Below are 26,399 nucleotides of genomic sequence, written 5' to 3'. Positions count from 1 at the left end.
ATAATTGTATCTTAGACACACACATCTTTTACATGGTAACATCATTAGAGATACTTCTACAAGAAGGAGGATAAATGTTCAGTCCCTTCTGAAACTCAATTACTGATGCATTTATAAAGTGGCATTCATTATTAATAGGGAAGTTGGTTTTATAACTTAAGTTAGGCATATTGACTGCTTCTGAGCATGATTACACGTGATTAAAATTTCCACAGTGTCATTGGGAGAATCTCTCAGTTCTTATTCCAAACTGTGATTTTTTTTTTGCCTGTTTCCTAATGCTATATGAAAATATAGTGCCCCTTTGCTTTTCTTCCCACACCATTTAAAAGTGAGCAATGTCACTGATGTGGTTTATATTGACGATGGGTGCTGTGTAGTGTTTCTGTGTGTGTAAGGGATACACTCTTCTGCACAACATGCATTTTATTAATGTCCGCCACCACTCCTTCTCCCTCTGGAAAAGAAGTATGTTTTTCTATAATGGGTTACTAATATTTGACATTACTTTTTGAATGAACTTTAATTTAATTTTCCAATAGAGTGTTTGGGTTACTGTGTTACACTGTCAATAAGTGGTACACTCATGGCTTTAATGGAGGGTGCAATGAAGGCAAAGTAAGAAGTCACCCATAGGCATTTGGATGCCGTTGGATTTTGAGTGACCTCTTTCTGATGATCCTGAAGTATTCACTGGTGTGGAGCTCATGTTCTTTTCACCACAGAAATCAGGAGCTATTGGGGTGTTGACTGTATTCTGGGTGCTCTGTTAGGTACCGTGTTCATTGAAAAGAGATATGCACCTATCCAAAGAAACTGGTAGTTTAGTGGAATATGAGAAGCATACAGTCGTTATGATTCTGTCTTTGCCTTTGGAAGGTAAAGCATGCTGAGAGAATCAAAGGAGAGATTTGTTCTGGTTTGTAGACTACATGGATTGAGGACGGCTGTTAAAACAGAGACAGGAACCAAGAAAAGGAAATGGTAGAGGTTCTCAGCTACTTACAAGCAGTCCAGTTCAGTTTATTATAATCCTTTGCAATTTAAGTTGTGGTCATATAAGACCACAGACAGAAGGTGGCCTCTCTGGGAAGAAGTGGGTGGTAGGGGTGGAGGTCAGTAGCATGGAATGAAATGGACAGTTAAGTCTAATTAAAGTACATTATATACATATTTGAAGAATGTCATCATGAGACCCAATATTTGGTGCAATAAATATGTTATGAATAAAATAAAAATTAGTAAAATATAAAGTCTATCAATTACAATTTTAAGAAAGTAACATAGATATTACTAAATCAACTTTCACTTATTTAAAATCACATTTGGAATTAGGTAATAAAAACTTGCAACATAATTTGATTGTGTTTTTTTTTTTTTTTTTTTTTTTTTTTTGAGACAGGGTTTCTCTGTATAGCCCTGGCTGTCCTGGAACTCACTCTGTAGACCAGGCTGGCCTCGAACTCAGTAATCCGCCTGCCTCTGCCTCCCGAGTGCTGGGATTAAAGGCGTGTGCCACCACGCCCGGCGCAACATAATTTGAAATTAAACATGACACAAGTCTGTGTCTTGGCAGCAGCTAAGAACCAAATGAGTTAAAGTGTGGAGGAATTTCAGGTTTTTTGAACAAGACCAGTACATAGCTGTCTCCGTATCCTTAGCAATTGTCAGGTATGAGCTAGGGTTTACAGTGGAAGTGACAGAAATATAAAGCTTATGGGTCATCAGAGGGCATGTGAGGAAGTCTAAGGACCCCAGGGTGATTGTGAAGTTAAAAGCCAAGAGTTGCTTTGAATGGAGGTAGGCAAAATCAGACCTTCTAGCCGGCTACTTTGAAGAGCTTTAGGGGATATCTTATAGGATGGCTGCATACGGTTGGACATTGAAGACTCTGAGGGAGATGGAAAGTTATGGCTCATTCCTCGATGAGGTAGCCATTCCAGGACTGTTTCCGTAGGAGAGGAGACAATCCTGTTTCCTTCATTCCACCTATGACCCACCCGCCAATTGATTTTAATCGTCCAAATAATTAACTGTAAGACTGTTGATGACTGAATTTCCAATTGCTTGATATGGTAAATTCTTCTGGCCTCTAAGTGGTAGTAAAGTGACTGAGCAGGTACTACATGTTGTACATTGAAGCAATGGAGACAGTGCATGGAGCTCGTCAGAGTAGCTCTTTTCAGGGGGTTCTTCCTAGCCTTTGCAAACCGTTTGTACCAATTATACATCTATCAGGGTGGAAGTGTTGTCTTCCTGTACGATGCATTTGAGCAGTTTTCAGCTAACAGAGTCATTAAGAAAGGGTTACTTGCAAGAACATGTACACATCTACATAATGTCACTTCTTCTACTTCTCAAAAGTCCCAGATATAGTTTTCCTTTTCCAAGTGGTAAAGAGAAAATGATTTATCTTCACTGGTTTGAAAAAAAGCATATAAGCTCATTCTCTGCATGGTAAGTATTAACGTAATCACGCCGAAAGGCTTTATCACACAGAAGGCACAGCCTGGGAAGGTAGACTCCAACGGTGCAGTATACAGTGTAGGCAGTAGAATTTAGTACGCATTTATTACCAGGGATCATGTGTACAAAGAACAGTTGCTTGAAACCCCAGAAGTGTTCATCATGAATACTGATGTTCTGATTTCAGTGAGCATCCTGTGAACCCTGGTAACTTTAGAAGACTTCTGTTGGTTGATGTTCCACCCTGCCTCGGCCCCTGTCCCACCCCCACCCCATGCCCTTTGCCTTTGTTGTTTTTTCTTATACTTTCTGAGGAATGATTACTGTGCAAAAAGGTTGTGAGGTTGTTGGAAGATGATGATGATCGGTCCTTATGAAGGACTAAGATGACTGCAGGCTTGATCCAGCCTGAAGAGACAGAGGAGTCAGGAGACCATGAGAGAGTGTTATGTGATCTAGATGGAGATAATCCTCTACCCATTATAGCTCTTGTCCTAAGAAGGATCTAGAAGTAAAAAGTCATTCATATACATATGATGCTTACATGTGCTTGTTTTACAGCATTGCTCTGATATCATGTGACTTTTTTTTTTCTGCTTAAGGAAAGTGGTTTGAAAATTTTATAATAAAGTATGATTTTGTTGATTTTTAAAAACATGACCCACATTGATACAAAATGACACATAAGAAAACACCTTTCATTAGTTAATATTTCTTACTTTCTGGTTTGGGATAGAACATTGATTTGTGACACTTTTGGAAACTTTGGGTGTTTACTGGGGAGGTGGGGTGCTGGGCTATTTGGTTTTCTCCATCAGAACAGTTACTTGGTCTAGACACCTTCTGTTTGTTTGAGGGAAGGATCAGCTTGGTACCAAATTATGTCACTGCACTTCTGCTTTTCAGTTGTACACTTTAAATATTACCTCTTTTTTTATACATTTATTTACCACTAAACCCCAAAACTCTGTGACAGTCTTAGAATGAGAAAAACAATGACCAGGAAGCTCATCTCTTGCCTCTCGTTGTGTTTGTGCACCTTCACCCAAGGGCTGAGGCCACAGGCTTGTTTCAATGCTTCTGCATATTTTTGCTTGGTAGTTACTTATCACTTAAGGCAAATGAAATAGCCAGCTGTAGTATCTGACACTTGCAGGGCAAGTATAACATGCCAAGCACCTCCTAAGCACTTGGTTCATTGTGGCTAGTTCATTGTCCAGATAATGGTATAAGGAAAGGAGAAATTTTATATCCTTGGAGGTACTGTGACCAGGACCTGAACACTGAAGAGATCTGCCAAAGTCCCCAGTAAGAGCTGATGACACAGCGTCTAAGGCACCCTCTAACAGCTATGCCAAAGAGCCTCTGTATTCAGGGGCAGTATTGGGTTACACAGTTTGATGTTGTGAGAGTTGGTGGTTAAGTAGTTGTAATGAATCAGAAAGCTTGTAAGTGGATACTCTAGTTAGCTAATGTCATTGCCTAGAAGCAAACTCTTCAGATTTTCTAGTATACCCAAAAAGGAAGTCCTCTTCTTTTTTTTAACCACTCCGATAGAGCTGTGTAATTCAGTTACCTATGTCACCCAGCACTATATGTCTTTATAAAAAGGAGTCTTAACATATACGTGCTTAACCTTTACTTCTCAATGATGAGTGCTTAAATTGTTATTGTGCTGCCATAATTAGGTGTAAGGCCTAAAATGCTGTGTGTGTATAGCTATAAAAAGAAAGTAATGTGATCTAGGACTGACAGTACAGCTGTATCTAAGGGGAAAAAATCCTATGGAAGGTTGAAATTGAACGTGGTAACTGCAATTATCTAAAAGGAAGTCTATTACCTTATGATAAAACTGTCAAAATAATGATTTGGTACTCCCACAAATTGTTCAGAGAATCAATAAAGCCAATATTTCGTCACAGTTTGAGAATTTAGGAATTCCACTTTCTCCTAAGTCACAAGAGAATGCTAATATAGTTTAAGAATGAGATCATTTTCCTGTTTTGTTTCTGTTTCATCTTGTAACTCCTATTAGAGTAAATATATTTGCTTGGGAAACCTGATGAACACTGTTCTTGGAAAGCATAAATAGTATTTATATTCAGTACTTCTGCACAGGATTTATACAAATATACTACTTTGCTTTGCAGGAATACAAAATACACGATTTTGAGTAGAGTATAGATAATTTCTACTGCAGTCACTGCTTTTCTTAGGGTCGGTGTGTAACATTTGGACCAATGTTGGTCTTTGATATCATTGGATACAAACCAAGGAGAATGACAATTTGAGCTTGGGTCACTCAAACCTACATGCTTCCCGACCTGCTCTTGGATATACCTGTCAATACAAGTGAACATTTGTGTTTTAATACAGGTTAACAGACTCATTCAAGACTCCTGAATGCTGATTGGTGAATAGATTCATGGTTTGCCCTCTTAACTAAGTCATCTAATGTTAGTTTTTCACTTTTGTTTTATAATTTGGGGCGTTTCCTATAACTAGTACAGAAGTACTTTTTGTTGGGATTAGCATCTGTCCATCCATAGTCACAGCTCTTGACTTGGTGCTATATCCATAAATATCCACTGACATGGAGAGATGATTCCTCGATGGCCTGCCTACCACTTCCTTGTAGACAGAAGACTGAGGGGCTGCTAAGGAAGTAATTTTAGGTAACATAAACATTAGCTACAATGTGATAATTAATGGGAGATTTGGGTCTTCTTTAGTTGACCCATTTAGTGGACTCATGCACTCCAGTGGAAATTACTATGAAGCTGAAACTGGCCTGGAAAGACTCATCTTCCTGCTTCGCCTCCAAAGTTTAGGAATTAGAGGCATAGGCTCTAATTCCTCCTCTTTAAAATCAAATAACATCTTTCTGCCCATGTTTAAAATAAATAAAAATGCTGCCCTGCTTAAAAATGATTTTATAAATTTTCTAGCATATTACACATAGCAGATTACTCAGGTGATAGTGACTTTTCTCTGTCAGGGGTTTTTCTCTCAGCCTATGCCTCTAATTCCTAAACTTTGGAGGCGAAGCAGGAAGATGAGTCTTTCCAGGCCAGTTTCAGCTTCATAGTAATTTCCACTGGAGTGCATGAGACTGTCGGGAGGAAAGAAAGAAAAGGAAGGAGGAAGAAGAAAAGAAAGAAGAAAGGAAGGATGAAAGCATGAGTGTGGGAGGGGAGGAGAACGAGGAGGAAGAGCAGGAAGCAAAGAGGACATTTTCTATTATTTAATTATTTAATATGTATGAATTTGTATGTATTTTGTAGTTAGGTTACAGCCTGCTGGGTGAATGTTACCATTTTTTCCAGCCTTCCTTTCATCTCTCTTAACTCATAAACGGAGCAAGCACACAGTGTTCTTGTCTGTCATTCATATCAGTAGTGAAGCTGTCTGAGAGTAGTGTCAAGTTCCAGCCCCATCTCCAGAAAGTCTACCCACGCTGCTCCATAAACATGCACATCAGCACACATGCACATCAGCACACATGCACATCAGCACACATGCACATCAGCACACATGCACATCAGCACACCTCTACAGTAATTATCAGAAGTCAGCTTTCTCAAGACGAGCTAACTTTTAATGAATCTACAGATACCTTAGGTTTGGTTTTGGTTGGCTTTTTTTTTTTTTTCCCTTTCTTTCTTTTTTCTTTACCTTGTTATATCATTTCAATTATTTAGGCAACACTTAAAGAGGAGAAATCAAAATAAAAAGGTGGGTTATTTTTCAAAACGGGATTTGATTTGGATTCATTTCCCTCTCCTCCATAAGCTATCAATTCTGCTGTGTGCTCACTGAATGTCTTCCTGTGCGGGGCATCGCAGGTGGTGGGCAGAGAGGAGCGGCGGCACTGCCCTAGCACTCGTAAAGTCCAGTTTTCAATGTTTTTTCTAATCTCTTGCTTTGTTGCATTTCCCTTATAACTGTTTCTGTTCAGTTTTCAAACTGTTAAGTCTTATTTGGTTTTAAAAACTAGACAATGTGTTTAAGAGTATTCTTTAAATGATATTTTGTGTATTCGGGTGCATAGGTGTAGACCAGGGAAGAACACTAAGGTTGTGATCTGGGATTTATTCTTGCCCCTTAATGGTACACAGCACCCCACGCCCCCTTTTTAACCTGTCTGTAGTCACACCTGAAATAAGCAAAAAATGAAGAGATGCTGAATTATTTGTGAAATGTGTGAATGGTCTCATTGTGACACACAAAGCATCAAGTTTGTCACCATTCCCAGGAGAGAGTCTGTGCTGGGAATGAGGAAGGGTGTGGTCCTGTCCACGATACCTTTCACCAGTTGAGTGTTCTTTAAGTCATCAGCACATTGACCATGTTCTCTGGGGCTACTCACCTGCCTTTTGGCTTGGAAAGCAGATGATTGTATCTTTTGAAGTATGAAAGATGAAAGAACTGGAGAAAATGGGGCTGACAGATGGGTGGCAAAGGGGTTGATGGTGTTTTCAACATTTCCTGTCTAATTAGACATTCTGATGGCTATCATCAAGAAAACTGACAGCAAGTGCTGGCAGGAATCTGGAGAAGAGGAGCTCCTAGTCACTGCTGGCGGGGATGCAAATAGTCTATCCATTAATGGAAATCAGTATGGAAGTTTCTAAAAAAGAAAGGAACTAAAAATAGAATTACTACATGATCCAGCTATATATGGGTAATTCTGGCCATCTACCCAAAGAATTCTAGAGGCAGCCACAGAGATGCCTGAACATCTGGGTTTATTGCTTCTCAAGAGCAATGAAATGGAAGCTGCATAGCTACCCATCTGGAGATGAGTAGATAATGAAATATGGTACCAGATACAATGGAATTTTACTCAGCTGTTAAAAAATGAGATTATGAATTTCTCAGGAAAATGGGTGGGGTTGGAACATTAAATTCAGCAAAGTGGAATGAAAAACAAAACAAAAATTAAGAGAAACACACAAACTAAGAGGAAAAGACGTGTCTCATATGCAGACTGTAGTTTATAGTTGTATGCATGTATCTTGTGTGTGTGTGTGTTATCTGTCTGTCTATAAATGTAGACAAACCTTAAGACTCTGGGAAAGAAGATCCAGGAGAGGACACAAAGTTGCCCAGGAAGCTAAGCAGGTGAAGGCCCAAGTGACGGGTTCTGGTGGGGTAGTATATAAGGGGAGACCAGATGAGCCTACCACAGAAGCATCAGCTAAAACAGTTTTGGTTTGAAAAATGTAATGAGACCTGGATAATTAGTAATGATTAGACACTGAGATGCTGTGTGTTTTCTCTTGTTTACTGAGCACGTACATATCCCTGACACGGCACAGCGGGGTCTTCTGGCTAACTTGGATTATTGCCCTCAACTGGCTTATGCTGCAGTAGGAAGGCTGAGCTCCTCACAGGCTTGGACTTACAGTGTAACTCAGGATCACAGAGACAGCTCAGTGGGTAAGGCCCTTCGTGCACTGGTGTGAAGGTGCAAGTTCAGATTCTCAGAAATGGTGTAAAACTGGGTTTGGTAGTATGTATCTGGAATCCCAGTATTCCAAGACAAGGTGGGAGGCAGAGGCAGAGGCAGAGGCAGAGGCAGAGGCAGAGGCAGACTAGCCTGTAGTTCACAGTGGCTAACAAAAAAGACCTTATTCACAAAAAGGTGGAGGGTGACCTCCGAGTGTATCTCTCCTCTCTCTCTCTCTCTCTCTCTCTCTCTCTCTCTCTCTCTCTCTCTCTCTCTCTCTCTCTCTCTCTCTCGCTGGCACACACACACACACACACACACACACACACACAAATGTCTTAACAGACATTTTGCCCTCTGTACTGCCTGTGCGATCAGAGTTAAGCAGCTAAGGTTTAATTAAGAGAACAGATATATGGACTTGAAAAGTTTTTTGTTGATGTTGATTTGTTTTATAAAATCCCTCATATTCTAGTGGTCTTACTCTGAGTCAGTCAGTCATTCTTTCTTTCTTTCTTTCTTTCTTTCTTCCTTTCCACATCTAATTCTTGCACTTAGTGTTTTATACAGTGATTATGTAAACTGAAACATTGTTGAATCTGGAAAAACTTTAGGATGTTAAGAGATAATTATGCAAATTATTTTAATTGTTTCCTCATTTTGATTTTCAATTTTTTCCCCCAGACCTTGGCAATATCAGCAGTTCCCCCTCCCCACCCCACCCCCAGGAATTCAGATCTCTTTGGCAGAGACTTTGACCCTCTCTCAACTTTAAAAACTGGAGTGTTTTTTTTTTTTTTTATTTAAAACTTTGAAATTTCACTTAGTTTTTATTAGCCAGCATGGGGGTAGAACATGATTTTTTTTTTTTTTAAATACTGTCTGTCTGGAATGTTTTATTTCTTTCTGAAGCATGTTTGAGTCCCCCACACATTTAATTTGGGGGAAAACCACTGCAACTTTAGACTTTAAGAAAATTGTTCACTGCATACAACTTGGAATTTACGTTTTCCTTTGACATCTGGGTGTGAGCACCTCCCTGTGTGGGACACTGATAGAGGCCTTAAGTAGACATGGAGAAAATACAAAAACAGAACGTCCCTGTCCTCCAGGAGCTGCTTCTGAACAGAGAAGGCTGGGCAGAAGTGGATAAACAATTAAACTGTTCCTTGTATTATGACAGGTGCTGTGGGGAAAGTCTTTCAGTCTAAACATGCTGGGCACCTCTGTGGATGAAGGCGGGGAATGAACCAGCAGTCTGATTAATTTGGTGGGGGCGTAGGTGTATCTCAGATTCCACGAAGCATGGCGGGGCACTTCGAGTCACCTCATTCAGTGTCTCGGCTTAGACGCATTTTGAACTTCCTAGTGGCCAACTCTTCACCAGTTCCGAAGGATGTTTATCACTCTGTCACCTGATGGTAGGGTGATCGGCACCGAATCCTGTTACTTCTTTTAAAAAAAAAAAAAGAAAAAAGGGAAATCAGTTCATAGTGTACTAAGTGCCTTTTTATTTTTGAATAATGAGATGGGAGCAGTTCATTAGCTGCTGGAAGGAAAAAAGCCGGGTAAGCAGGCCTGTACCTGGCTTGACAAGTATACTAATTACTCCCTTTCACGTGGAGCTGAAGGCATATTCGGTTCAGTTTAATGATCAGACGAAAAGGCATTAGAAGGCCCGGGCTCTGTCAGGTGAGGAAGAGCAGGTGTAAGCAGATTCGCTCTGCCAGAGTAACCCTTTGCAGGCATCCTCCCTGGGATGGCACTGGGGAAAAATATCAGCACTTTTTATTTTTAGTGGGAAGATAAATTTAAAAGGAGTAAATTGGAAAATCAAATGAGGGCTTTAGCAGCCAGGGAGATTTGCAGAGCTGTCTCCGGGTGTTTGAAAGGCCCATTCATCATGTCCTACAAGTAGTCAATTCCTCTAGTATCTGTAAATGTTTTCAGATATTAGCCAATTTATATGCTCTGAGATTCATCATGGAAAATCAGCTTTACCATCGTGCATTATCTCCATCTGAGATGAAGTTTGATATATGAGCATCTTTGCAGTTCAATGAGTTGTGTGCAAAAAAGTACGTTTTTAATTAATAAACAAATTTGCTCAGGAGCTCATCAGCGTCAGGAGTAATAACGATTGTCATTCATTATTGTTTATTACATCCCTCCCGCAACAAATGTTGCCTTCTAATGAGATTTCTTTCCTATTTTTTAATTTAGTTAATGGCATTTTCATCCCAGAGAAAAATGCAAATTCCTCGTACAAAATGTACCAAACCAGCCAGTGTGCTTCTTTGGAAGTGAATCATATAAATTGTCAAAATGACTGCTCTGAATGGACCTTCTTTGTGTTTTCAATATCCCTTCTTCCGTAGATAAAGATGGGAAGGAGAAAAAATGTGATTTGGTGGGTAATGACGAAAATTCGAGTAAACCAAATAAAAGACATCCACATTTGAGCCAGATTCTGTTGTGCACTGGGATGACAAGGACATTCCTTAGAAGGATGCTCTTGCCTTTTATACAGAGGAAGGATTCAGAAGCACAGACACAACCATAAAGGGGTGGGTGTTTAAAAATAAGGGAAGAGGTTCGTTCCTTCTGCCCTGAGTAAGATGGAATTTTTCTCCAAACACACACACACACACACACACACACACACACACACACACTTCCCATGTAAAAAAATATCTAATTATGAAAATGGTACTATCCCCTTAAAGGAAAAAAAAAGGAATATATATCTCTATACATCTTAACCTTACCATGATCTGGCCTGTTAGGCGAGACTGCCATCTAATAAAGGCTCCTTAATAAACGTATGCTTGTGGTGTTGGAGCCCGCGACGATGCTGGGATGCTCAAGTGTTATTATTTACTGCAGTGTTTGCGCAGGACGGCGAATCCTCTGCTGCAAATGGCATTACAGCTGTGATGAATGAGCATTAGGGTAACTCATTTTAAATGTACTTGATTTATTAGCGCCAGGGTCTCCATTTCCAGCAGGTCAATGCTTTACTGAAACACACAAAGTCATTGTCAAGGTCAGCCTCTTTATGAATTTTTTAAACAAAACGCCTTGATCACATATCAGGCCCTTCGTGGAAAGGAAAAACAGAAAGGAATAGCTTTTGCAAAAAGATTTCTTTTAAAAGGCCAAAGGCAATGTTGGCCAAGCTTCAATTATGATTCCTAGTAAGACAAGAACCTTAATGTTCACTGTTTGCCTTCGGGGATGTTTATTACACACAACTATTTTGCAGTAGCAGCGTCAAATCTACAGTATAAAACTACCATTAGGCAGAAAAATCAATCAAAATGCCATTAAAGTGGAATAAGTTGCCAATACTGCTGATGTGGTTGCAGGTCCTTTGATTTTCTTTCAGATTATTAGGCACAGTCTAGTAGTGACTTTGTTAAGGGAAATGAGTGTTGTTCAGAAGTAATATGTCTCTTGGCTTCATAAAGTTTGTGGCCTCATATTTCCCACTTTATTGATTATCCATTATCATTTGTCATGAGGCGTCCTAACTCAAGGGGAAAATATAACTCTCTTTTTCTTGCTGAACGGTAGTGCCGTATAGATCTGTAGCAAGGTACTTCAGATGTACCAATCTGGGAGAAAAATGAGCAAAGAAATAAAGCAGTGAGCTCGCCTTCCAGGGCTGAGCAGTTTAAAGGGCGGTCTGCTGACAGGACTTTGTTCTCCAGTCAGCGCTTGCCCCTCATAATGCAGGAACAGGAAGAGGGGAGTTCACGAGGCCACAGCAATCCCTAAACTCAGGGTATCACAGCTGTATGCGATCGTCTAAACATGGATGTTCTTTATTATCCTCTGCATAATGACACCTAATTTATAGATGTTTTTGGTTCATATTCATTTTTATTGGCGACCATTAATTTTTTTTTCTGCTAAAGTCAGCAAAAAATGTAATTAAATGGTCTTTTAATTTACACTTAATTACTACACGGGAGAAGTAATCTCTTCAGTTCTCAGAAGTGTATTGGGTTCCCCCTTCCTTTCTTCCACTCTTCTTCTGTAGGCCACGGCTACCGAAGACATTTTCCAAGGATATAAAATGTATGTCATATGTTTTCAATGGAGGTGGTTTCCAGCCCTGGTCTGTCACTTGGGGCATCCAAGGGTGCCGCACACAGAATGAGCTCACTGGTAACCTTCCTTCAGAGACTAATTGTGCTTCTTCCCAAACACACTTTGTTCCCACAAGCCCCTGCGAGCACGCCCCAGGACTCGTTGTAAAACCCCGTCTCTCTCACTTTGGCACAGGACCCTGTGCCATTGTGTTCATCGAGCTAGCTGAAAGATTAATTACAACCAAAGAGATGTATCTTTTAACTGTCTCATTACATAAAGAATTCATAGTGAAGTTAACGTCCGCATAATTTAATGATATACAGATTTTAATTATATAGTACACTGTTAATTGCGCGGCTATTTTTAGATCAGGGTTCCAACTTATTCAGTTAAATGAATAACTCACTTGCTCAAGGTATCAAAATATGGGCCTTCTTAGAAACTTGTACTCAAGCCTCTGCATATTTTTTTAAACCTGATAGATTATTCTGCTGTCTGTTTCTCCTTGGAATGAGGGTGACCTGTACCTTGCCTTCAGCTCCTAGCGCCTCACACATAGGACCTTGACCTTCCTTTGAGGGAAGGGGGCGGAGAAGCTCTGATAACTGTACAGTATAAGAAAGCTGTGCAGACTAGCCTTGTGCTGGATAATGGGCAGAGATTGAATAGCTGGGTTTTCCTTGAAAGTTGAGCTCTCCCCTTCTCCCCACGAGAGAATTAGAAGAAAGTGGTTTCTAAATAGAAGTGCCAGTCCCTGGCTGTAATTAGTCACATGGGCTTGGTTCCCAGGAAGTGTGTTTCTTTCAGTGTACTGAAAGTGTGTGGATTTCAGAGTTGTTTAACTACTGTGAATGTGCACTCTAGACTCCTTATCTGCACCTCTTGTAAAATTTAGAAAGAAATTTAGGTTCTCCATTTCCAATTGGATGAGGTTGTTTGCCAGGAATATGCACTAGTTCTTGCCTATGCACTCTATCATTGCACGAATCCCTGTAATCCTGGACAGCAGTTTTAACGACTTAGAATTAGCTTCTCTCTAATTGAACACTCTGACACACCTCATGATGTGGTGTAGGTCTTTGCCAGCAAATAGAAACCTAGAAGATATAAATAAGTGGGCTGGGGCTGGGGCTGGGGTGTCTGAAAGTCTTGTCTCAAGGCAGAGACCTGCCCTCTCTCCACTGAATAGTGTAAGCTTGGCCATCCATACAAGCAGCCACAGTGGCCTCACATTTAGGAGAATCCAATTTCCTTTCCTCTGTAGACCATAAGAACTCAAGATCTTGTCAGGTTTCCTGTTGTTTGCTTATGTGTTATTCTTACAGACAGGGTCTCTCTCATCCTGTAGACTAGGCTTTCCCATACTGTGGAGCTCAAGCTGGTCCTGTACTGCCAGAGTCCTCACCTTACAAGTGCTGGAATTATAGTTGTGAACCTCCAAGTCTACCTTTGTCAGGTCTTCTGTCCCTCTCTTTTTTGGACTTTAGACTGGGTCCTTTCTTTACCTCTCTACTTTCAAGCTGATCCCAGCAGAAGAGATCTGTGTCACCTTGGCCCAGAGCACACAGTGCCTTGCAGGAAGGCTTAGGTACTCCTCTAACAGGAAGGATACATCAATCCAGTAAACTTCAGATGGCTTTGAATATGGAACTAGAGCTGGAGAAAAATAACCAAGGAACCAACAGACTGAACTGACCAAGCCATATCTCCTTCACTAAGTAGGAGTGAGACATTGGCAGATTATGTAGACTCTTGAGTTTCTTCAACAGGAAGACAACAATCACTGCCTCCTCATTGGAACACCATAGAATTTCAATCAGTTAACACAAGTGAAGTTTGTGGGGCTCTTGTTTGTTTCCTGTGGTGCTGGTGGTCAGGCCCAGGACACTGTGGCTGCTCTCTAGGTACTCTGCCACTGAGTTGTTTCCTAGCACCAGCTGATGTAGTTAGAGTAGTGCCTGGTATGCTGTGTGAGTAAGTGCTTGCTGGTGCTCCTCCTCCTCCTCCTCCCCCTCCTCCTCCTCCTCCTCCTCCTCCTCCTTCTCTTTAGAAAGGGAAATTTGTGGGACACAGTTAGCAAACTGCTTGCCATGCAAACATGGGACTTGAGTTCATTCTCCAGAACCAATGTCAAAGGCCAGCATGGTAGCCATGCGCTTGTAATCCCAGCCCTGTGGAAGCAGAGGATGGCAGATCCCTGGGGTTTGCTGGCCAGCCACACTAGCCTAATTAATGGGCTCCAATGAGAGACGTTGTCTCAAAAAACCAAGTAACAAGGCCCAAGGTTGTCTGCGGGCCTCCACGTATACAAGTATGAACAGGTATAGGTACCCACACACATTTGAGCACGCACAGGGAAATGGACACTTGGGGAGCTTCACTTCCCTGCGTGAGCATTCCTCATTGACATGGCACAAATATGAAATCAACATTTCTGAAGTTCTAGAAACTCAGGTATATAATAGTACATGACTTTCGACATAGGTGCGTGACTTTCAATACTTCTTGAAAGATTTTTTGTTTACATTTAAATTTTTTTACTACATTCAGTGTGTGTCTGCACATGCATACATGTATGCATGTGATATGTGTAAGTAACAGAACAGTTTTCAGGAGCTGGTTCTGTCCTCGCACCGTGTGAGTCCCAGGTATCAATCTCGAAGGTACAGCTTAATGGGAAACATCCTTGTCTCCTGAGCTAGCTCACCAGCTCCATTTACATTTCAAAATGGAAATTCATAATTCTACTTTAAGAGATAGACTCTTTTGACTTGAATACAAAATACTTACAAAATGATAGATAATTGCTACAAAAGTTATATTACATGCTAAAAGCCATTCCTATGCTTCTGTCAGAGATAAACACTACCCTTTAGCCAGTACACATGCTTAGATGTTTTCAATACTTTTCTAAGATACATTGTATTATATTGTTCCTTATTCTTTTTCTCTGGAATGAATTTTTAAGCCCATTCATTCTTAATAAGGAAAACCACAAGTCAAATGTACTTGGCTATAAAAAAAAATCACCTCAATAATTGTAAATACAAACAGGACTAGACTTTTTAGCAGCCTTCTCTTTCAGTGTGGCAGTGTGCTTATTTACTTATTCAGCAAAGTAGTGAATTGTTATCTTATACAGAGTGCCTGAGATAAATGCTTCTGGTTTTGAATAGCATGTGGAGTACTCTAATACAAACAATTCCTCTGTCAATGAAGTGAGTCAAACCTTCTCCATAGAGGTATTGCGTAAACATATGCACATATCTGTGGCATTATAACTGCACATGGTCAGCCCTGAGAACAGGCATATAAGTAACATTACATGGACTCAACAGGTTATATTTAGGAATATATCTGTATATACAAATACATGTATGTAGACAATAACAATTGATGGGAAAAAAGAGGCCATGGATTTAGGGAAAGCCAAGAACAGAATATAGGAGGGTTTGTAGGGAGGAAGGGGAAGGGAGAAATTTAATTAACATATAATCCTAAAATGAAAGTGAATTGCGTATGTGGGATGGCAGAGCAGACTGACTGAGAGAAATGGTTATAAAGTTATTCTTAGATGTTTCTTTACTTTTTAAAGTGTGTTAATAAATAAGCTTGCCATCAAGTCTAATAACCTGGATTTGATCGTTATGACCCACATGGTAGAGAAAAGAACTCATTCCCAGAAGTTTTGCTCTGAGTTCTACAGACAAACTGTGATATTCATGCCCCACCCCTACTGAATATATAAATGCACTTTAAGGTTAAGGAAACATTTACTTAGCCAGGCTTGGTGGCTCACACATGTAATCTCGGCACCCAGAAGGATCACTGCAAGTTCAACACCAATCTGAGGTACAGAGTGAGTTCTAGGCCATCCTGAAACCTGAAAAGTGAAACAGTTTCTCAAAAAGGTTAAAGGGTGGGGGTGGGGGATATTAATAGATCCCGTTCAGGAACGGAGGTTTAGATTCATCATCCTAGAGGTGCTATGTAAGCTAATGGGGGAGAAAAGACACCAGGGGTCCTACCCAGCTCTGAACCCTACAAGCTAGGCCATCGACCTGTCAAGCAAAAAGTATCTAGTCATTCCATACTGATTTGCACTATTAGTTTGTAGTCTCTCACTCTCTCTGTCTCTCCCTCCCTCCTCTCTGCCCCCTTCCTCCCTCCTTACTGACTCTTCTTTTGAGGGACAACAGCATTCCACAGGAGGGAATACATGTGCAGTACTGTGCACTTACTGGTGCTGATAGATACATAGATAGATAGATACTTAGATACATAGATAGATACATAGATAGATCAAAATAAAGAACATATGACAGGGAAGATCATAGGCCCTATGGGGGAACTGACTATCATTTAGCTAAATTGACATAAAGTCTTTGCCTTGTAAATCTTTATGTTTATTCATATTGACAGACTCTCTTCTCAGCCTTAATCAGAGAAGCCTCTCTCCGGAGGATGATGATGAATGGAAAGACTTATGGCTTCAAAGTACTGAGAACAAGTGACAGATAGATGAGGGCTATCCTCGACTAAGACATTTATACCGCCTGCTAAGGCGTGGGGAACGCTGGAAAGGAGCGGCCACAAAGAGTAGAGTCAGAAGATAAAGAGAAGAGTTACCACGTTCTTTCTTCTGAGCAAGACAGTCATTGCAGTCACCAGCTCCCAGCAACTGTGGATGCTTGCACTAGGTCTGCACAGGAATGAATCCACTGACAATCAGACATGGGTGGAGGAAGAACCCAAGGGCTGCACCCCTTGCTGCTGGACTATGTGCTGGTGATGACATCCCAAAAGAGAACTCATCCCTTTCCGTGTCCATATACCACTGGGACTCCAGTGGATACTCCTAATTCAGTGGCTACACAGATGGCTCACTAAAACTAAAAGTCATGAATCTAGGATAGCGACTGCGTTGCAGTTGATAGAGATAGAACCGAGAGGTAAGAGGGTGGGAAGAAAGCGTAGTTAGAATGCATGTATGCAGGATGAAGTTGCCAAAACTTTCAAGCATTTTAAGTTTTAAAAAGCAAATAAACTAGGCATCAGATTCAGAAATTTAGAGCTACATAACGCTGAGCTTAAAAAATCTGAAACCTTGCGGCTTCACGAGTAACAATATACTTTTCTCTCCTGCCAATTCATGATGAGACTGATTCTTCCTATATATAAAAATCCTGTATTCGTTATTTTCTCATTGCCGTGGCAAAATACCTAAGGAAAGCAGATGAAGAGAGGAAGAAATGTTGACTGGGGCTCAAGGTGGCTTGCTGTTCATCATGGCCAAGAGGCCTTGTCAGCAGGACCATGAGGCAGCTGGTCGTTACATCTATAGTCCTGAACCCGAGACAAAGGTGCATGCTCAGTTTGCTTTCTCCTTTGTGTTTAGCCAGGATCCCAGCACATGGGATGACACCATCCATACTTAGAGCAGAGTTCACCTCAATTAACCCTGTCTAGAAATTTCCTCACAGAAATATACAATAATTTGTCTTTTAGGAGATTTGACATCTTGTTGAGACTGTTAACTGTCATGTGTCCTCAGATACCTAAAGCAAGCAGCAGCAACTAGATTAGTCTAAAAATTCCTTTTTCCTTTAACTTTTATTTTTTTTAATCTGTGGCATGATTTTAAATTGTAGCATTCTGGTCAATCTCTTTTAAAAAGATGATAAAATAGAAATTAAGCAGTCACCAAAAGATTGGTAGACAATAGGAGTCCTTTCTAGTCTAAGTTATGAAGGAGACATGAAGGTTATAAAAACAAGAAGGGCTTGAACAAACGAGAGAAAAATCAAACAGGTTTCAGAGTTTGGGTCAAGGGAAAGATGAGGAAAAAGTTGTTATTTTCGAGTCTGTATGTAGAAGCTTGGGGAAGAACCATATGAAATCATGGCTTAGGCTTAAGAATTAGGCATTGGCATGCTTGGTGTACCCCAGCTGATGGTGTGCAGTGGTCCTGAAGCTGCAAACTTCCAGAGATAAGTTCTGAGCATCAGGAGCAGTCCTTCTTTGGAGATGACTTCCCGTTGTCTTTACACGCTGTTTTCCTATTCAGCAACTACTAAGTTTCGTACTTGATTGCTTGCTAGGCAGAGAGGAGACTTGAATCTGTCCTCGAGGAGTCCCGGTTGTCAGATGATACCAATCTGCTTTCGGCTTCATTTACACATAGTGAGGAAGCTGATGGGCTAAAGCCTAGAGGACCACCCCAGCTTCAAAGGAAAATGGCATCTAAAGCAAGGGCAAAGTTAGAGTTTTCCAGGAGAGACACTGATGGGTTCATCCCCATGGAGATGGAGTTTGAGACCTCCAGAGCCTTCATGTTCAAAAGCCTTAAACCAACTTTTGAAGAAAAAGATACATAGATCAAAGCACATAGCAGCTCTGTGGTTATTTGTTCTACTGGATTAGTTCCTTCTGTTAGTAAGTTCCATTGCAGTCTTAAGCATTCTGCCTCTGCTGAAACACTGCTACCATCTCTTTATCCAGTGCCTGCCTTCTGCTGGTCATGTGGCAATGGCTCCAAGTGCCTTCCCTGTAAAAAGAAGAAATCCATCTGTTGAAGTATGAGCCTCAGAGGGGGAAATGGGCCTCCTGTCTCCATGGTCGGAGGGGCTGGAGGCCCTCACTGTGCAGTTAGTGCTGCTCCTACGTACATGTAGTTAGACCCAACCACTTGGAATTAGAAGACCTATCAGGAGCGCAACCCTGGAAAAAATGTTCTTTTGTTTTCTTCTTTTCAGAAGTCATTGACTGCCTGTAGCTCTTCACCTACGAGTGCAGCCTTGTGAAGTTCTACTGATCCATGCTGACTTTTGTGGCTGTTATGTAGGTCTTCTTTAGACAGCCATATATCTGAGATGTGATGGGCATTCTCACAGCAGTCATCCTGATTATCTAACTATGATGGTCTTAACACCACCTGTTCCTGTCTTTCCTGAGCCTTGGATTTAGGGGTTGCATTGCCCAACCAATTAGTAGAACTCAGTTTGCAGGTTGTTTATTAAAAACAGCTAACACTCTGTATTTTAAGTGATGTTCTCTTCAACATATTCAAATGGCTTTTTTTCTTCCATTTTCAAGTGTGTGTACGTGTGTGTATCTATGTGTGTTTGTCTGTGTGTCTGTGTGTGTCCATGTGTCTGTGTATATATGTGTGTGTGTGTGCGTGCGTGTGTGTCTATGTATGCACATGTGTGTGTGCGAGCATGCATGCATGTGGAGGTCTGAAGTTGGTGTTGGAGATCATCCTAAATTGGATTTCCACTGTGTTCAGAGGATCTCTTAACCAAACCAAGAGCTCATCTGGTTTGCCAGTTTACTCTGAGGGCCCCGTGTCTCTGCCTTCTGACTCTGTAGAAGAAGGCCAGTAGACCGACACTTGGCATTTACATTTATTCTGTGACTCTGAACTCTGGTCCTAAGACTTTAAAGGCAAGCATCTCCCCTCAAGTGATGTTTTGGTGGTGGCGCACGCATCTGGGAGGCAGAGGCAGGCGGATTTCTGAGTTCAAGGCCAGCCTGGTCTACAGAGTGAGTTCCAGGACAGCCAGGACTACACAGAGAAACCCTGTGTCAAAAAAACAAAAAAAAAAAGTGATGTTTTTAAAGCTTATAACAACAGTGCTGGATCCTGAAAAGCAACATTCAAATGATGAAATCAAAACCATCACTTTCTAATTTGACATTTTCTCCCTTTCCCCCTCAAAATAGATGACCTACTTTTCTCAGATCTTCGGGCATTGACTCTCTTATTGAAAAAGAGCTTTTTAAAATTATTTGAACAGATTTGCATGTAATTTGTTAAGAGGTCAGTGATTTTCTGGTAGCTAGAACTTTGGGTCACACTTGTCTATAAATAATGTTTTCTTCACATGGGCATGAGTTTGCATTGCACCACCTTTGCACCCCATGACCAGGTGTGCACAGAGAAGGCTGCTGTTTCCCAGGGTAACGTAGAAGGGCGAGTGTGCCATTACCATCTGTGAATGAGTGGCAGACCAAAGGACGTATCCTCAGAGAAGGCAACCACACATGTGAACAACCGCTTTGATCTCCACCATCTGGCTGAACTTCAAAACTGTGCTAAGGAAAGTAGGCAGGTTTACCAGGCACATTATTGTCTCCCTAGTCCTGTTCCCACATCATCTGTTCCTAAGTAAGGTGATGGGTTACTGCCTCATGGTCTCAGGATCCATACCACTTATCCGTGGTAATTTCTGTCAAAAATAATTGAGGACAGCCCAAGTTTATCAAACCCAGCAAATGTGTAAGTCTTGGTTCAGCCTACTACTTGAACTTCAACAGAATGATGTAGCAGCTGTTTTTTCAAGAGCCTCCCCTGAGAACTGTTTAGAAGACTCAACTCAAATAGTATTGCTTCCTACAGATGAAGTCAGTGGATGCAAGGGACCACACTGCTTGCTAGTTTTTAGAATTAGTTGCAAGAGAGGCCTGGATAAGGTTAACTGGGTGATGTTCTTTTGAGATTCCATATGGGCTCTCCCCGTATAGTGCCAACACGTGTTTACAAATTCCTGTTACATATATCAGTAGTATTGTGTAACTTAGTCATGTAACTTCCATAAACAATGATTAAAGGATTTTTTAGAATGAATTCTACACTGAAGATGCCATCTTCTTATTTCTTTCCATGGTGTTTATAAGCATGTCTCATATCTGTCCATATCCCAAGGCAACTAAAGCTGATAAGGACCTTGACAATAATAACTAAGCTTAAAATTATCCAAGTACCAAAATGGCACACAGCGCTGACCTTCACTAACTTTCTTAAGTAGATAATTGTACAAGAGGCATTCAAGCAGTCCCTGCATGGGTCATTCCCTAAGCCATTTTGCTAAATATTTTCCATTGATTCCATAGGGTATTTTTGACAGAATTGATTTCCACCAGGAACAAAGCAGGACCGGGGTGTCCTACCTAGCTTCTCAACACTTAACACCTTACCTATGCCTTCTCTTGATGCTTGTCCTAAGTTTCATGCCTAGGACTCTATCAGTTACTGATGAGAAAGGCAGGAGCAAAAATGTATTGTATTCAACATACAGACTTTTCTAACTTACTAAAGACAGTATAACAATGATTTACATGCCATTTGTATTGAGTTAGATTACATTTAGTCAAGAGACAGTGTATGTCAGATCCTGGGGGTACATTATATATAAATATTGTAGTGTTTCATATACAGAAATTGAGCATGCATAGCCTATATAGTCTTGGTCAGGGGTCCTGGAAATAGTGGCTACAGGAAGACAGCAGTGCACATGCACAAGCGCATGCGCACACATGCACAGACGTGCATGTGTAGCCTCTCACTCTCCCACACTGTTTCCTTGTTTCAGATTGCTACAGTTATCAGCCAGTCTTACCTGTATTGCTCACCTGTGGAATGGACATAACCAGTGGCAGTTGATGCTTTTATTAGCGTTATTGAAGCCTACAAGTCTAGCCTGTCTTAGCTAAGCTGTGTACGTACAGGTGCTTAGAAATTAGATCTCTACCTGTAACAGTTAAATCTTTTGTGGTTATTTTTCTTCTCCGCCCCCCCGCCCCATCCCCAAAGTTGGCTTTTCAGAAGCTGGTGTGTCTGCAAATAGACATATGCTTGAGGTCTAGACTTGTTAATTTACCTTGGAAGAAATCAGGTCACTGTCAAATCTGGCAATGTAGCTTACAAATACTTGGCAAAAATGATCTAATTAAAGGCTTCTCTTAAATGAAAAATCTCAGGAAAATGATCGTTATCAGTCCTGTTTTCCTTTTCGGGATCTGTGCGCACAAAGGTATCCGTCACTTCTCCTGTCATATTAAAAGTGTGTTGACTGTCTGCTAATAGTTCATCTCTTTCCTTCTACAGCCTCCAAGTCTGTTATAAACAGTATGCTGCGGGACCCTTCTCAGATTCCAGATGGAGTTCTAGCAAACCAGGTCTATCAGGTATTAATCACAGCTGCTTCCCGTGGCAATGTTGTTATCTGCCTGGCAGAGTAGAGGACGCTAAACCTCATTTAATGACTGTCATCATAAACTATCAGTGAGGTCAGGGCGCACCATAAATGGCAACGCAATATTTTCGAGAACATTTTACTTTTTTTTTTTTTTTATAGCTTGCTTTTATAGTAAATAAAGAAGCATGTAATTTTTGTTTTCTGTGATTAAATCTGAATAGCCTTTTGATAGCTTTCTTTTGGGTGGTGGTAGGGTTGGGGGAGTAATGGCTGCTTTTAGAATATTTCCTGTGGTGGGGTTTGTCGTCGCCCCAGCCTATAACACCCTTCTCTTATTTGTCCACAGTGCATCGTGAATGACTGTTGCTATGGACCGCTGGTGGACTGCATCAAGCAGTATCCTTCCCCATAAAATTTTAGGTGCACAATTGATGAGCTTAGACTCGGTGGAGGAGATGTGTCTAGCTTTAACCTGACATAAAGTTCTGCTTCACAAAACACATTTCATACTCTCCTATTTTACATTTTATCAACTGGAGGGTCACTGCAGACCTTTGTTTTCTACCGCCTGGGAAGGATCAGCTAGGCCACAGCAAGATGTCAGTTCAGCAGGGACACAGCTCCATGCTCATTGCAAACTGCTTGGTTTTTCAGTGAGTTTAACAGTGCAGAGTCATTAGGCAGGTAACATACTGTCTTGGAATGTATCTAACCATCCCAGTGGCCATTGTTTTAAAATATAACAAAGTCCCATTGAAAATGGGCCAAATTCAGTTGAGTGTTCTAGAATAAATTTAGAGCCAGGAGTTCAAGGATGATGGTATTAAAATGCCACCAGAGACTGTCACATTTTAAAGGGCAGTGGACTCTCCTTACTTAAATACTGATTGCAATCTGCACTGCCACTTAGATCCCTAATAAACATTTTTAGAGAAACCATGCTAATTTTTCCCTTGGGACTGACTTTAAGGCCGTGAAAGCAGATGTTCAGTCATTTCTCATTAAAGCTGTTGAGTTTCCTAAGGAGTTAATGTCTACTTCTTAAAATAAGGTTGGGTGAATGGCAGCAATCTCAGGGAAGGAGAGATGATCCAGAAACAAAATGGCCTGACAGTGAGAATCCTCTTAACACTTTAGAGAAAAGACTACCTACTTAAACAATACTCAAAATTTTTGGTAGAGATCATTAAAAAACCATAGCCTTCCTGGACTAGATTCTGTTAGCAGGAGTGGCAGAGGGGCCAGCTGTGACTCAGTGATCAACAGTCCGTTTTCTTGGATTCTTTTGCGAGCTGAGTATGTGTGTGCATATCCATATGTGCATATATATGTGTGTGCAATGTGCATATCCATATGCACGCATATGTTTGTGTATGTGTATATTTATTTATATCCTTCTAAGGTTCCAAAAGGCTTAGGGTCATTTAGAAAAATATTTTGAGTCATGGTTCTGCTCTGTTGTCCAGGCTGGCCCCACCCTACCCTCCAGCCCCATTCTTCTTGCCTCCCTCTCCTTTGTGTTGGATCTCAAGTATGCAGGGCCACACCCAGCTCAAATATTTTGTGAAGGAAATTACTTCCTTTCCTAAAAACATAGTTACAATTTGGCATAACCTATGAACTGAGCCCTCTTGGAAAAATATTAACTAGCATGTAGTTTTTTGCATATGCATTCTCTGATCTATTATTCCCCAAGCTAAAATGAAGCAAACCATGGTATTGTCAACATCTGGCTTTTTTTATTATTATTATTAGACTAAAGTGGAGGTATGCTTCTATTTTCAGGGTGAAATTAATGGTAGTGTTAAAAGTTGTCGGCGCGCCAGCCTTGCATTGCCACAGTGATAAACTTAAGCACATTTATCTAACAACTGACACCATCTCAGAGTGGCTTGGGCTGAATTACATGCTAATTTCAAAGCACATAAAATAGTTAAAAATCAATTTAAAGTTAAGGTTTTAAAAGCATAATGTCTTTTGAAGGATTGCATATTGATTTTAAATATAACTCTCTAATTATATATGCATGGACTAAAGTATGAAGTCAACTGCTTTGTAAATGCCAGGAGGCTATTTTTCAGTAATAGTTGAGACGCTTACGGGAAACTAGATTGCTGTATCGCTGGCGAAGAAAATGGCTTGTGAGGTTATTTACAAGTTTTGCCTCATGGTCACTACCATACATCAATAATAGGTATCCTTATAGACAATGTCTAAGTGTTTCTGCTTATGGATCATTATAAATTCTGTCTGGAATATTTTCCCTGTATACATAGATAGGTTTTGCCATCATTCACATTCTCTTTTGGCTGCATGTTGTCAGTAGAATTTAATGTACTATATAATTTCAATTGATAAATATAATGATGTATGTATATAAATTATATTCACTGACTAGATTCTAATTTTTGCAGCTCCATTATGCTTATTACCAGTAAAAATTGCTGCTTTTATAAACTTTATTTTCTAGACCTTGCAATTTTTTTGTCTATATCAAACGAAACATATACTTCTACATGTTTCTATATCAAGAAGTATATATTTCCAAAATTTAAAATTGGTGATGGCAGTAACTGCAGAATCAACATCTTGGGAAGTTTGTGGAGAGACTGGCTGTCCCTGTGCATTGGAGTGCGGCCGGTTTCATGCACTGTACATGAGCTTGTGAAGACATTCCCTCGACTGGTCAACAGGAAGTATTCTGTTTCACACTGGATGAAATTATAGCTTTCCTTTGTAAGTGAGAAACACTTTTCTGTGTGATCCTGATCATTTGGTAATGTTTACCTCGCTTACTCTCACTAAAGTACGACAGCAGTTTCATACAAAGGAAGCACACATTTGGTAGATGGAATAGATATAAAACCTCTGTACTCCATTATGAAAATGTTACAAGGAGGTATGTGTGTCCAGAGAATAAAGTAAACAGGTCATGTTCTAAAGTGACACAGCACCAATCATTGGTAAGGAGGATGGGTTGTCAGGGTGCTTCTCTTTTTTCTTTTGATGACTACTGTGTGTGTATATTTATTTATTTTTTGTTTGTTTGATTAATTAACTGTGTGTATATGGTATCTATACACCCATACATTTGCCTCTGTATCTCATATCCACCAAACATACTCAGTGAAAAAGCAGTCACTTCAACTTTCCTAAGTGAGACTCAAGGCCAGAGCTGTTAGACAAAGGTCTGAAGAGAGGCAAGGGGGAAAGATGGCACAGGAAGCCCCGGGCTGTGGGTTTCATTTCTCCACCATCAGTAACCTCCGTTTCATGATTCAACATTTTAGATGTAAATAATTTACAACAATAAAGTGAGAGCACATTTATGTGGAAAGAAGTAAATAATTTAGCTAGAAAATGTGGGATACCCCGGTAATGAGATACCATTGAGACTTATCCATCAAGTGTCTTCTATGGACTCAGAAACGGAGGGAAATTCTGTGATTTAGCATTTTTTTTGTTTCCTTTATTTTATTTCTAGTTAATAATTAAATGAGTGCAGTCATGTGCATTGGAAGAAGGAAGAAAACAGGGCAGAGGCAGTTCTGGTGGCTTGGCCTCTTCTGCTCATGGACAAGTATGACTTTGTTTCTTGAATTTCAATGATAGTAACCTATAACCCATTGAGAGAGAGCAGGATAATCTTCTGCTCTTTTTTTTTTTTTAACTAATGATATATAAGTTGCCTTTGATTTAAGTTGAAGGCTTGCAATACATGATCAGAAGAACCCTGTGTCAGGAGTTCTGTACCCATGTACTGTCACAGGGTTGGGCAGGGTGGACAGTGAAGGAGGTACCTACCGCTGACTACTTCTATTAACTGCTTTCAGAAGAACTGACAGACAGACAGACCAAAAGAGCTTAAGACTTTTGGAGACTTGGTATCCTCTCTTTCCGTCACAAAAGAGAACAAGCTTCAAAGTTTTGTCACTGGCTTCATTATTTATGAGTCGTAGGGCCTTGAGCTCCATCCTCAGCATTTCTGAACCGTGCTTTACATGACTGAGACAATGAACCTGAGATCATCTATCTACTCTTGGCCCTGCCGTGTAGATTCAAAGCTGTCAGTGTTTAGCACAAAGGCTTCCTACATGGTCCTTAGGAATCATTAAGTATTAACAAGTATTTATATAATTCTGATGCTTTTGGGAAAAATAGGATCAAATGCGGGCCTCAGAGTGAGCTCATTCCTGCCTTGTTTGCTTGTTTTGTTCTCCTTTACTGCCACAGATGGAACTCAGGTTGTCAAGACAGCTAGGTAGACACTAGGTTGTGCTGTGACCCCAACCCCTCATCCCTGGCTTTCCCACACATTGACTGCCTCTGTGCGTTTTCTTCTCTGAGTCACTCCCCTCATCTGTAAAACAAGCTTTTTATACTTGTGAGGATCAGATAACATG

General features: G+C 40.6%; 1 protein-coding gene and 1 long non-coding RNA gene across 11 annotated transcripts in view; one reads left to right on the top strand and one right to left on the bottom strand.

Moving 5' to 3' along the window:
• Nucleotides 1-26,399, top strand: part of Cdin1 (CDAN1 interacting nuclease 1) — a 207,646-nt gene that overhangs the window by 75,688 nt on the left and 105,559 nt on the right. For 9 of the 10 annotated variants that reach the window (XR_015046502.1, XR_015046501.1, XR_015046500.1 and 6 more), the window contains 2 exons: nucleotides 21,906-21,985; nucleotides 22,343-22,392. Coding sequence is in view for 7 of the 10 variants with exons in the window: in XM_021153861.2 (XP_021009520.1) it covers nucleotides 21,906-21,985; nucleotides 22,343-22,392 (130 nt within the window). In the remaining 3 variants the exon portion in view is untranslated. Of the gene's footprint in view, nucleotides 1-16,601; nucleotides 16,969-21,905; nucleotides 21,986-22,342; nucleotides 22,393-26,399 lie in introns of those variants that run through there. The other variant, XM_085834576.1, reaches the window with a different exon arrangement.
• Nucleotides 9,314-26,399, bottom strand: part of LOC110287211 (uncharacterized) — a 74,286-nt gene continuing 57,200 nt past the window's right edge. The window contains exons 4-5 of the long non-coding RNA XR_002377188.2: nucleotides 10,687-10,938; nucleotides 9,314-9,370 (exon numbers count right to left, since the gene is read on the bottom strand). This is a non-coding gene — a long non-coding RNA (uncharacterized LOC110287211). The remainder of the gene's footprint in view (nucleotides 9,371-10,686; nucleotides 10,939-26,399) is intronic.

The sequence above is a fragment of the Mus caroli genome, unplaced genomic scaffold (genome assembly GCF_978045245.1).
Source record: "Mus caroli unplaced genomic scaffold, Mus_caroli_1 scaffold_2, whole genome shotgun sequence".
Classification (NCBI taxonomy): Eukaryota; Metazoa; Chordata; class Mammalia; order Rodentia; family Muridae; genus Mus; species Mus caroli.
This window is presented reverse-complemented; position numbering and strand designations above follow the sequence as displayed.